Source organism: Papio anubis, chromosome 4, assembly GCF_008728515.1.
Source record: "Papio anubis isolate 15944 chromosome 4, Panubis1.0, whole genome shotgun sequence".
Taxonomy (NCBI): domain Eukaryota; kingdom Metazoa; phylum Chordata; class Mammalia; order Primates; family Cercopithecidae; genus Papio; species Papio anubis.
The window spans coordinates 71,658,895-71,671,940 of NC_044979.1; the positions used below are offsets into that span (position 1 = coordinate 71,658,895).

General features: G+C 36.4%; 1 protein-coding gene across 4 annotated transcripts in view; it reads right to left on the reverse strand.

The window, feature by feature from the left end:
* The window catches only part of CDK6 (cyclin dependent kinase 6), a 235,517-nt gene that overhangs the window by 18,616 nt on the left and 203,855 nt on the right, over positions 1–13,046 (reverse strand). For all 4 annotated transcript variants that reach the window (XM_003896329.5, XM_017956965.3, XM_003896328.5 and 1 more), the window contains one exon: positions 27–77. In XM_003896329.5, the coding sequence (XP_003896378.2) occupies positions 27–77 (51 nt within the window). The remainder of the gene's footprint in view (positions 1–26; positions 78–13,046) is intronic.

Genomic DNA, 13,046 nt, shown 5'->3' on the forward strand with positions numbered 1-13,046 from the left:
GATGTAAAATTACAGTTATTACTTACTCCAAGATTTTTCCTAGTTGATCGACATCTGAACTTCCACGAAAAAGAGGCCTAAAAGAATAAAGACACATTTTAAACAAGAAATGTTCTCAGATTACATTTCAATCATATTTGCCATTATCATTGTTTAACAGGAAGCAAAATATTCTTTATGGGTTGGGAAGAAGTGAAAAAATGGAGACATTTTTCCTTTGGTAAGTGAAGGTTTTCCCTGCATTTCACTTATGGGTAAGGATCTCTCATGAATACCTGGTGGTAGATGAATTCCATGTTTTACAATCACGGGCATTCTATTTGCAGTCATTGTAACAACAGTGCTACCATCAAATTCAGTTCCAGGTTTCAAAGATCTGCTTAACTTCGTGACAAGGTGGAACATATTACCATCCTAGTCTCGAACTATAAATAGGTAGGATTCTTTGAAATTTCTCAGAGCACTCTTTCCATACTACTCTGCTATCAGAGTATTTCCTCATGGGTCTCTCTCCTTTCATTTGTCCGCAATGCTGCAGTGAACCACCTCTGGGTCTATATTTCTAATTATACCACTTTTCTTCCAATATTATGGCAGCTAACTATTACACATTCTAAATCTTAACTCTGGGCTTTAGAAGCAATTGTGTCTGCTTCGAACACACAGCCTTCCTTGTCTACATTGAGCATTTAACTGGCAATTTAAAAAGGTCATTTTGTGACATTTCTGGCATTTCCCTAAGAAGAGCAAGTAGCCCCTTGAGGGAGGAGACTTCTCTAGGTTTCCCTATAAATCCCTGCCATACAGCTTTACTCTGACAGATGCAGTTACTAAACATTTGATTTGATTTTGCATACACCTATGGTACAAGTAAACGTTCCTAATTCCTTCCTCAACAAATGCCATAAACAGGTAATTTTCAACACTAATGTATTAAAAATATTTGTAGTCTATTATCAGGTGTGATATTTCTTTTTATATTATATATCAAATTATAGAGCCTTAATCTTGAATTCTTAAATATTTTCTGTGCACAATAAATGAACTCACTATATATGGCCATATATGGAGAATCCTGCAGTCATAGCATTTCAGTGGTTAGAATATACCTTAATGTTTCTCAACCATACTTTCTATTCATGTTACTATTCCTGAAAATAATTATTTCCAAATGCAGTGGAAAAGAATTTACTTATGGCAAGGTGATGGGCTGAATTTTTTTTCCTCCAAATTCATGTTGAAGCCCAACTCCCAAGATCTCTGAATTTAACTGTATTTGGATATAGAACCTTTAAACAAGTAAGTAAAATAAGACAGGGTGGGCCCTAATCCGATCTGACTGTTTTCCTTGAGAAGAAGCCATTTGGACACAAAGAGATATTGGGGTACACATGCACACAGAGAAATAAACATGTGAGAACCATGAGAAGGTAAGCCTAAAAGAGAGCCCTCAGAAGAAACTAAACCTGCTGACACCTTCATCTTGGACTTCCAGCCTCCAGAACTATGAGAAAATAAGCTTTTGTTGTTTAAGCAATCCAGCCTGTTGTGGCAGTCCTATAAAACTAATATAAGCCACCCGCACATCACTAATGCAGCCAAATTCATAAAGAATCATGCAGTTGGGTTCTAAAACACATCTTGACAGGTCTTAAAAGATGACAAGGTGAGAAGTCCAAATTTTTTCTAAAACTTCCAAAAAAAGGCAAAAAATGGAATCTTAACAACTATAATTTATTGAGCATGAATGTTGTATCTGGCCTAGTGCCAAGTGCCCCAAACATAATCTCACTTAATTCTCACAAAAATTCCAGGAGAAATGTAGTAGTATAATCATCCCTATTTTCAGATGAGGAAACTGACTATTGGAGATGTTACATGATTTAATTAAGGGCACGATATTACCCTCTCCTTTTATTTCTTTTTAGTTAACATGTTGATTTTTCAAGAAATTTTTTTGATTGGGGAAAGGGCCTATTTGGTGATGGACTGTCCTGGGAGTGAATCTCTATTTAGCTGTTTCTTCCTATATGATCTTAGGAAAGTCTCTTAATTTCTTTGACTTAGTTGCTTCATTTGTAAAATGGAGATAATGACACTTACATCATAGGATCAACTAAGTGAGATTATGAATATATCTCAGCTACTAGAATGCCCAGCTTATAGCAGAGTTACAATTAAGTGGTAACTAAACACACACACACACACACATACACACACACACACAGAGAGAGAGAGAGAGAGAGAGAGAGACAGAGAGACATCTCTCTTCTTCCTGGCCAATATCATGCCCAGATAGTCACGTAAAGTATTTCAAATGGTGAACTAGAAAGGAAGGAACCATTTGCCACTATGTGGTGAGGTCCAAGTCACATTTAAGTCTAACAGTCTTTCCTCTGGGGTCACTATATATTGCTTACATGTTACAGCTCTTACAACTTTATCAAGAAAAGAATTTTCTAAAGGATGAATGCCACAGTTTTCAATAAAGATTAATTCTGAATTGGCAATATCACTTCCTGTATGCAGTTTTGAAAACACACACACACACACACACACACACACACACACACACACAAACCCTCACTAAGTATTCAAGCCTATCAGTGAGATAAATTTTCTCAGGTCAAATTACCAAGGGGACTAAGTTTCAGATTATATGCCATTTTAAACAAACAAGTAAAAAAATGCATAGTATCATTTGTAATCTCAGTAACAGTGGCAAACAACATTTAGAAGTTGGGTGTGTTTTTTTAACAGATGAGAAGCGTATACTGGTATGTCTGTTATAGAAAGGAAATGATTCATGCATAATGGGGGATGAAAGATTTCATTTAGTTACAATACTTTCATTGTACTCAAAAGACAAGGAAGTCATGGGTTAACCTATAGAACACCTTTGTAACCTGTATTTGACCTGCAGCTATGCCTTGACGGCTATTTTTCTTGATTAGTGGAGGAATTTTCCATGTTCATAAAGTGATCTTTCAAAAATATTACTGGATAATATCTATTATTTTATACTCATTCCCATATTCCATTCTAGAGTTGTTATCAGTTAAGTTAAAATTGTTAACTTATCACCTTGCAATTACCACCTATTCAAATAACTGGATTAAGCAGAAAATCAATTAACTGATCTACTTAGTACACACTAATTGACTGATCACCCACTAAGTACATATGGCTGTAATCGGTGCTGGGAGATACTAAGAAATACATATATATAAAATATAAATTATATTTTAAAGTATATAATTATAATGTATGTAATATATATAATGTAATAGTCATATGATATACATATAATATGTATTTATACATTAATAATAGGAGACAAGGAGACAAGATATACAGATGCAGAATCACTGAGTAGAAGTTTACCTCATTTTACCAGTGGGAGACAGAAGTCGCGGTCATCATTTCATCTTAATAGAATGTTAGGAGGTGGTTTGATTAACTTTCTTTTACAGAGGAGAAGTAAAGTAACATCTAAGGAAACACAGAGGAGTATGTGGCTAAGCTGATCTGTCTGACTTCAATGAACAGCAATACAGAAGAAGTGTTTTAGAAAGACTAATTTGGCAGGGGTTTAGTGAGTCAGTAAGAGGGGATGGAAACCAAGCCAAGGAGGTCAACTGGGAAGTCACTGTACAAGTAAGATGACAAGGGCCTCAACTAGGTGGGACAAGGAAATGGCTAGAGATGCAAAGACATTTAGAAGAAGATCAGAACTTGATGGAAGTCTGAACATGATTTGAAAGGAGAAGCATGATTTTAAGTTTGTATTATATTATTAGTAAAGACTGGCAGAATGAGATAGATGGAGGTGGTGGGGAGAGGAGATTAGAAGGTAATTGACTTAGTTTTAAATATTTTCCTTTTATAATAAAATTATATAAAACATTTCACTGAAATTTGGGAATGAATAATCTGCAAAAAAGGCAGTTAGGCATACCTAACTGTATATACCCAAGAGCATTAACATGCAGGTTCACATAAAAACTTGTACATGAATGTTCATAGCAGCATTATTCATAATAGCCAAAAAGTGGCAACAATCCAAATGTCCATCAACTGATAAATGGATAAACAGAATGTGGTATGGACTTACAAAGGAATATCAGTGAGTCATAAAAAGAATGAAGTACTGAGACAACATGGGGGACCCTTGAAACCATTATGCTCAGTAAAAGCAGCCAGTCACAAACGACCACACATAATATGATTCCATTTATATAGACAATGTAAATTTATAGGATCAGAAAGTAGACTGGTTGTTGCCTGGGACTAGGGGATTTGAGGGAACTGACTGTAAGCAGACTGAAGGTCTATTCCCCTGAAAATTTCCTGTGTTGAAATCTTAATCCCTAAGGTGATGGCATTAGGAACTGGGGGCCTTTGGGAGGTAATTATGTCAAGAGAGGATTAGTGCCCTTATAACAGAGACCTGGAAGGCTCCCTTGTCCCTTTTGTCATATGAAGACACAGCAAGATGATGATCATCAATGAATGAGGAAATGAACCCTCTCCAGATACTGGCTCTGATCTTGGACTTCCCAGCCTCCAGAACTATGAGGAATAACTTTTTGTTGTTTATAAGCCAATCCAGTTCATGGTATTTTGTTAGCAACCCAAGCTGACCAAGACAGATTGCTAATGGGTATGGTGTTTCTTTTTGGGGAGATAAAAATGTTCTAAAATTGATTGTGGTGATAGTGGCACAACTCTGTGAATATGCTAAACTGAAAAAAAAACACTGAATTGTACTATTTATATTGGTGAATTGTGTGGTTTTATCAATTATATTTTGATAGATCTGTTAAAAAAGGTGGTTAAGAAATTATATTTCCAAGCAAACATTACAGATTCAGGAGGATGGTAAAAAAACTGCTAAGAATTTGGAACCCATCCACACACACACAAAAATAAATAAAAAAAAAAACTGCTAGGAAAACTGTTAGGTCTACATATATGAAAGGCTTAAGCACATGGTATTAAAGTACAGTGACAAACATTTTACCATATATTCAATCAAGTACTTGTCTGGAGACATGTGCTTCACAAGTTTTGATAATCTATTGTTATGATCTGAATCTTTCCAAACACCTGATTTATCAGATTGGGGTTAAATAATAAACCAAAAATGTCTATGCATGCATGCCAAAAAAAAAAAACAGGCACTGGTATGAAACTATTATCTTATGCTTCACTTTGGATGGTGAGATGATGAATGATTTATTTTCTGCATTTTTCTACTTTTCTATACTGCATTTTATGAGTGTTAATTAGTTTTAAAATCAGAAGGAAAAAACCCGACAACATTGCCTCTTGCCACATACTGAATGTATATGATCTGTTCATCTCACCTCTTCATTCCCTACTTTAATACTAATGCACTCTATTATACTTGTTTACCTGTTGGTCTCTACACACAAACTGGAAGTTCTCTGAGGACAGGGCCAACCCGTACTTGATTCTGTATTCAGAGTACTTAATTTACTGCCCAGTTTGGCTATAATTGGAACTCAATTAATACATGCTGAGTGGTTATTGCTCCTCTCTGCAAGAAGGATTTCTGTCCCTTCTTTCCTTCAACTTCAGCTCCTCCTGTCTCAAAATTCACTTCCTTGGTTCATCTCTGGGTAACTCAAGTGCAAGCAGGTGTATCTGCAGAGATACGTATATATGATTAGATGTATACACACCAAGAGCCAACTCCAAATCCAATTTATATTGTTGTATCTGTTTATGCTTTAATCTGTCTGTGGCACCAGACAATATCTGCCTGCAAATAATGTGTATTTAAAAACTGGGGCTGGCTGACAATTATTCTCCTATATCCAAAACCTTGCGAAAACCTTCACAGAAGCAGCAAGAGGCAAGCAGGATAGGAACTTTGCCCTCCAGTGCTTGCTTCAGCCAGGTATGCAGGCTAGGGATGGTCTCCTTGGAAGACAAAGAAAGAGAAGTGTTGAAAAAAAGTGTAGCAAAGGCAAAACAGTATAGGATTAAGGAGGGTGGGGAGGGGAAAGACGCACTTGAAGAAGTAAAACTGGTCCAGAAAGGGAGAAGGGCTGGTAGGAAACAGCACAGAAAAAAACAATTTAAAGCCCAAGTAATGAGAAGGAAAGACTGTGGCAGAAAGAAGAATCTGAGACGAAGTTCCGTCACAGAGACTGAGACTGATAGGAAAAAACCTCTGCCAGGCAGGGAGGTGCCACTTAGAGGAAAGACTTGTGTCTCTAACACAAGTTAGAGTGTGTGCTGGCATCACTGTCCATAGGAGGGACTATGAGTCTGGTAATTTCCTTAAAAATAAATAGCTGAATTAATTTTTCCTTATTACCAGATGTGAATAATTTATTTATCCACAGAGGGCTCATATTTACTAGACTATGAGTAACTTCCTCTAGAGAGAGAGGGAGAGAAAGAAAGAGAGGGAGAGCAGAGAGACAAACCCTACCATTTTTCAACTCAAAATTGAGGATCAAAATTAAACTAGAACTCACCAAACTACTTCAGATTTCTGAAACATTACAAAACTCATAAATTAATATATTTACTGAGTCAATTTTACATATGACTAAAATAAGACTAAGTGGTCATTGAGATGAAAAAGTCATCTCTAATCACTGACAAAAATTGAATGAGTATCTCCCATTTGCAAGAAATAATTATTTCTCTTAAATATTCAAAGAATTTCATTTCTGTTTTCCCCATGTCATCTCTTCCTGCCTTAGTCTGCTCAGGCTGCAATAACAGAGTACTGCAATCTGGGTGGCTTAAACAACAGAAATTAATTTTCTTGTGGGTCTGGATGGTGGAAAGCCTGAGATCAGGGTGCCAGCATGGTAACTCAACAATTTAGGCTTCTGGTAAGATCCCTCTTCCTGGCTTGTACCTGCTTTCTTGCTATGTACTCATGTGGCTAGAGAGAGGGCATGCTCTTCGGTGTCTCTTCTTATAATGGCACTAATCCAATCATGGGAGTCCCATCCTCATGACCTCATTTAACCCTAATAATCTCCCAGAAGCCCCATCTCCAAATAGCATCACAATGGGGGTTAGGGCTTCAACGTAAGAATTTTGGAAGGGACACAAACATTCAGTCAGTAACACATCCTTCCTCCTATTACTGAATACAATATACCTTCCATAATTTTAAAATTAAAAAGCTGGGCTGGCACATCCTTGCCCACTATAGCAGCAATGAATGTGGTTTGTCTTTCTGTGACTAGGATCCAACTCTTCATTTTATATACTTCTGGATATTTTTTCTTGCCAAATTACATGATTTATTTATTTATTTATTTCCCTTCCAAAGCCTCCCTTATCTCTTGCTCTCCAATCACACTGTTCAGGGGGATTGTTAAGGCTGGGAAAGAAACGATGATCTATTTAGCACTTTCTAAGGGCTGGGTTCCTAAAACATTATTGCATTTTAATTCTCAATCTAACTGTGAAGTTAGGCGACTAGCAAGTACTGAATAACTTTGCAACTGAAAGAAAGTTTTAGAAAGAGGAAAATAAATCTGAGTCAAACTTAGGAAGCTACAATTTGCAAGGATAAAGACTTTATATTAGTGTTATTAACAAATTGGAGGCAAGTCAAGGATATGGTGCCCCCATGGAATCACCCCTGTCCCCCTGGGCTTCTTTAATAGTCAGATATCGCAGGCTCAACACTCCGGGGAATACTGTCTTCTGTCTCTTCATATAACCACAGAGCTTGGATAACCCTCCTGCTCCCTTGTGGAAATTCTAGCTATAATACTCACTATACTTTAAATTGGGCTTAGCATTGAAAAACTTTAATGACAACATGCTGGGAGGTCATTTGGAGCAAAGGTGATGGTGTGGTGTGGAGACAGAATAGAAGATTAGAGACGATCAGGGACACCTGGCAACATTAGTGCCATTGATTAATTAGTGAGACTTTGATTATTAACTGGGCTCAGGGCTTATCAATTGTCTTCATTCTGCAGCAGAACTCTGAACTACAGATATCACTCAACCAAATTAGAACCTCACCATACCCCGTAATAAACTTATTCTGTCTCACAACTCCTAGTCTTGCTTTATACTGTGCCTTCCTGGGAGAGAAGGCAAAGCTTTACCAGGGAATTTGTTCATGAGTGGGAACCTTAGCACTGTTGTTCTTCAATACCTGGTCATTTGGGTAGGAGAGGGCTCAGGAATAGGGTAACCAACGAGCCCAGTTTGCCCAAGATTGTCCCAGTTTCAGTACTGAAAATGCTGTGTCCTGGGAAACCTCTCTGTCCCAGGCAAACCGGGATGGTTGGTCATCCAATCCAGGAGACTCAGAACAAGAGGCTGTAGAAGACAGAATTTAAAAAAAAAATTAAGTTCTTTGTTATTTCAGTGGGGCAGGCTGTTTAAAAAAATCAAATAAGCATACCTCAAAACAATCAGAATGAAAGTGGTCCAGACAGACAGGTTTTATTCTATTTTTTCCTAATAACTCGCTGCTACTGTGTAATAAGGGACTAGACCGGGGGCAGTCCCCTCTTCATACCACAATTCAAGATGTTATTTCTCTCTCTCAGTAAATGACCTTGTAAAACTGTACGCATCTTGCCTCTTTGGCAGGGAAAGAGCATTGCCTATGGTTAGGTCCACAGTGTTAAATTAATAGTCTGCAGGAAGTGCTGGATCTAAGGAGGCAACCACAACTAGGGGGTCACTGGCGGGGAGCTACCTACACATATAGGATGACAAGGAGATTTCATCCAATTTGGTTGGTAGTGATAGGCTGTAAGCTGGGTTGAGAATGATTCTCAAGTGCTATGTAGGTGTAACAAGAGAGAGTGCTACATTAATCAGTAACACACACCTCTGAAAACGAACTAGCTAAGTGAATCAAGTTTTCTCTCATGATAGGCTGACTTCAAAACAATATTGACACAAGGAATAAAAATTAGAAAATACAAAAGTAAGTCTGTCTAATAGAGACATTTCAACAGCACATACTACATACATTACGGTAACCAAAATGTGGCTCTCAAAACCACTTCTTACTTTTAACCTCTGAATCCACTGGTTTTGTCTTCAACACAACATTTTTTTGCCAAAGGCAGTCTTATGGGCTCTGTTGTGGGTGCATCTTTGAGTATATAATTATCGTCACCTCTATGCTCACACACCTTTCTCTTGCAAAAACTCTAATATTGACATCAGCCGGATGTCAACAAAATGACATTTTTCTGAGGCTGAAGGTTTTCATGTTGCCTTTGGGGGAAAATAATCACTAGACATTTTTCTGAAATGGAAGTGTCTGTTGGCTGAAGTGGCTTCTTTTAAAAAAAGAAGGTTTGCTCAAAATGGAACCAAAAGTATCAGTCATAGAGCATTACAAATGATCTAAAAATATTCTCAAATTGGATTCAATCATTGGTTAAAAATAGTCCAAACAGTGAAAGACTGATTTTCTCATTTTTTCCTTAAAAAATTATAATGTGCTCAACATATAAATAAGGGCTCTGGCCCTTGAATGTCAGTGATGTTGTCTACCAGTGTCTAGTATTGAGAGTTTAGTGTGATGATTAATCAACAAAAGCTAGCATTTATTTTATCAGAATAAAATTTTACTGGCCCAACAGCAAGTTTAACTTTTTCAAAAAGCTTATTTACTGAATTTATATGCTGAATGATACATCATGGGTACTGTCAAAAATAGCAAATGATTGCATGCCTGCATTAAAACATCTCATGTACACCATATATATCTACTATGTAGCCACAAAAATTCAAAATAAAAAATTTAAAAAGTAACAGATTATTTTGATTATAAAATACATATACATTGTAGAAAATTTGGAAAATAGAGTAAATAGATGAAAATAAAATACACAGCATCGGTTCCATTCTTTTCTCTTTTTATATACAAATGGATATGATGGTATCTCTAAAGATTTTTTTTTTCCAAACAAGCTAAGATGGCACCATATCCCAGGGCAGGATCTGAGTCTTGACTATAGTCCTTAGTTTTGAACAAGTATAGGGTGACAAGAAAGTGCATAACAAAGCTATGACTGAATAAAACTCAAACCTTGGTGAAGACAAGAATCAAGGACACATTAAAAAAACTATGGGTACACACACATTTTTCACCTACCTCTTAGTTTATATCTTATGACAGGGAGCAGGAGTAATCTTTTCTTTTTCCTTTATGAATGGTAAAGACAACTGGTATCCTGTCTGAATATAATATGCCTATCCAGCACACTTTGGGTAGAATCCAATGATGTGTGATAACTCAACAATCTGGTACAGGAAACAGAGCCCACAACACTCCTCAGAAATTTCACAGGCAATCTAGACAGAACAGACCTATTTGAATAGGGATTTTTTGTTCAGTAATATTTGAAGGATGCAATTTTTCACGGTGGATACATTGGGTTTGTGACAGATGCAAATTCAGATATGAATAAAACACAATTAAATGATTCAGACTCTGGAGCTGTGCTTCCACAGACCTGATTTCTGCATGGGCCAAACAAAGGAAAGTTGGTGTTTGACAACTGTGGATGACTCATCAGAGGAAGTTCTTACCATGTGGATGTGCTTGTTGAAATAAAACTGGTTAACAAAGCTAGCCTTTTTTTTTCTCCCTCTGTGGGCCAGCGAGGGTTTCATTTTAGGAAATGGAAGTGTCAATGTGGACAAACTGTTCTGAAGTATTTATAGCATAATGTAATGTGTTAGTTTCCTTAAACTGCCTTTGGACAAAGAATATGTGAATGGAAAATAAGATCTGAATTTCTAATACTGTCTATGTCATCTGAACTATATTATGAGTATAAAATGATTTAGCACTGTGATATGTACAGACTGTGATAGGAATGTAGTGCAGCTACAGTGGGGTGTGCTAGTGGCTTCCCAATTAATTTTAAGAGCTCTTTTATTCATTAAGGATATTACATCTTTGTCATATTCATTCATTTTCTCCAAGACTATCATGTGCTTTTTAACTTGGCGGTGTTTTTATTTTCTGATGAACAAAAGTTTTCAGTTTTTATATAATCAAATATATTAGTATTTTTGTTTGTGACTTTTTAATGCTTTGAAAATATATCTCCATTCCAGGGTCACAAATACTTCTCACAGTTTCTTTATTCTTTTATGGTTTCACTTTTAATATTTAACTCTTTAAGCCATCTGTCATTTGTTCTGTGGTAAAGAATAGTGATAATCTAATCAGGTTACCATTTTTCCCCCATGAAATTGACCAATTACCCTATTCTCATTTGTTGCATATGCCGTTCTGTCCTCCTGGATTTGTGATTTATGATAAGTTGCATCACTTCCTAAATTAGGGTTTCAAGTCTCATTCTCTATTCTGTTCCATTAATGTCTGTCACTTCTGCTGGTACCACATTATTTTTATTATTGTAATTGTATAATGTATTTTAGTGCTTGATAGCAGGAGTTTCTCTTCATAACTTTTTTTTTTTTTTTTTTTTTGTAACAAAAAATTCTTGGCTATTTTCACCAGTTTATCTTTTCCAAATGCATTTCAGGAAATCCCACTGGAATTCTGACTGGAGTTGCATAAACCTATGAATTAATTTGGAAAGATTTTATATCCTTACAACCATTCAATCCTCTTGTTCAGGAAAATGGAATATTTAGTATCTTTCTAATAATCAAATATTCTCTATATCTAGGTAAGTCATTTTTATGTCTATCAATCAAGTTTTATAGTTTTCTTGATACAAGTTCCACACATTGATTTACATCCATCTACATTTTTGGTTTTTATACTGGGAATGAGATGGAGCTGCTGCTAACTCTGGAGAAACTTACTGCTGATCTTTTACCTTTGGACATGATCCTGACTATTCTCCTGAGTGAGGGATTATCTTAGATTTGAAAAGTGTAGGAAGCAAAGGACAAGAGGGACATGTTGGGGGATGTAGTAGAGTCTGTTTTATATTCATAGTGAGAAGACTCTGAACCTCCCAGGAGGGCTCTAAAGGTTAAAAAACATGCAACCAAAAGCACCGAAGATTAGTAAAAAGAAATAATGTGCAGTAAGTGCTCAGAGGGATGACTCATTGCATTGGATCATCCTTGGGAAACCACCTACTAAGCAGAATTTAGCAGCTGAAGCGTTATTTTTGGTGCACAGTTTATTGCTACTTCCTCTTGGGAAAAAAAGATTAATCCTAGCTCCCTAAAACACTTAAGAATGGTCATCCTGGCAAACCAGCGTGTCAGGTAACAATGCTGTTTCTAGATCAGGGCAGTGTTGGGTCCCCTGTAGAGATTTCTTTAGAACAAGAGAGAAGCACTTTACCACATGTTATGGAAAGGAGTATAGACCAGGAGACAGAAGATCCAGCTCTTAATGCTGGCTCTGTAACTGATTAACAAATAAATCCCAGAGTGCAGGCAGGCCACTTAATCTCTGCTCATCTGTAAAAAAAACAGATATCACAGCTTCTGTCGTACTTCATATCACGGATGAAAATAACACAAAACAATAAACCATGTGAATAAAGCAGTCAGAACTGCTGAGAAAAAAAATTAACCTGCTCAGTAAAAGTAAGGCTACCAATCAAGAACAAATAGAACAAATTCTTACTCGTTCCAAAGTTATTTATTTTCGCTTAATACTGTATTACCTTCTCCTTTTTCTCTGCCCTGTGGTTTCTTTTCCTTGTTTCATTATGACTAAATATGCAAGGAAAATTCAGTGCTGTTATTTTGGTCCTATCTTCGGACCAAATCTCTAGATTTAATTTACCCATGATACCCTTCTGTGCTATTTACAAAGATCACTAAGAAAACTTTAAATATGATGAAGTTAGGAAAATGACAAATAAGGGGATAAATGCGTTTCCTTATTTAGGTGAGGACTATGGCTGAGGAGATTCTGTAACTTAGACATAGTCAGGGACATGATAAGAGCAGGAGCTGTAATCAGTTTTGCTAATGATGATTTCTAAACAATACTATTTTATCAAGTATTTAAACGCAATCTATCACAGCACATTTAAAAAAGTTGTAGCAAATATTTT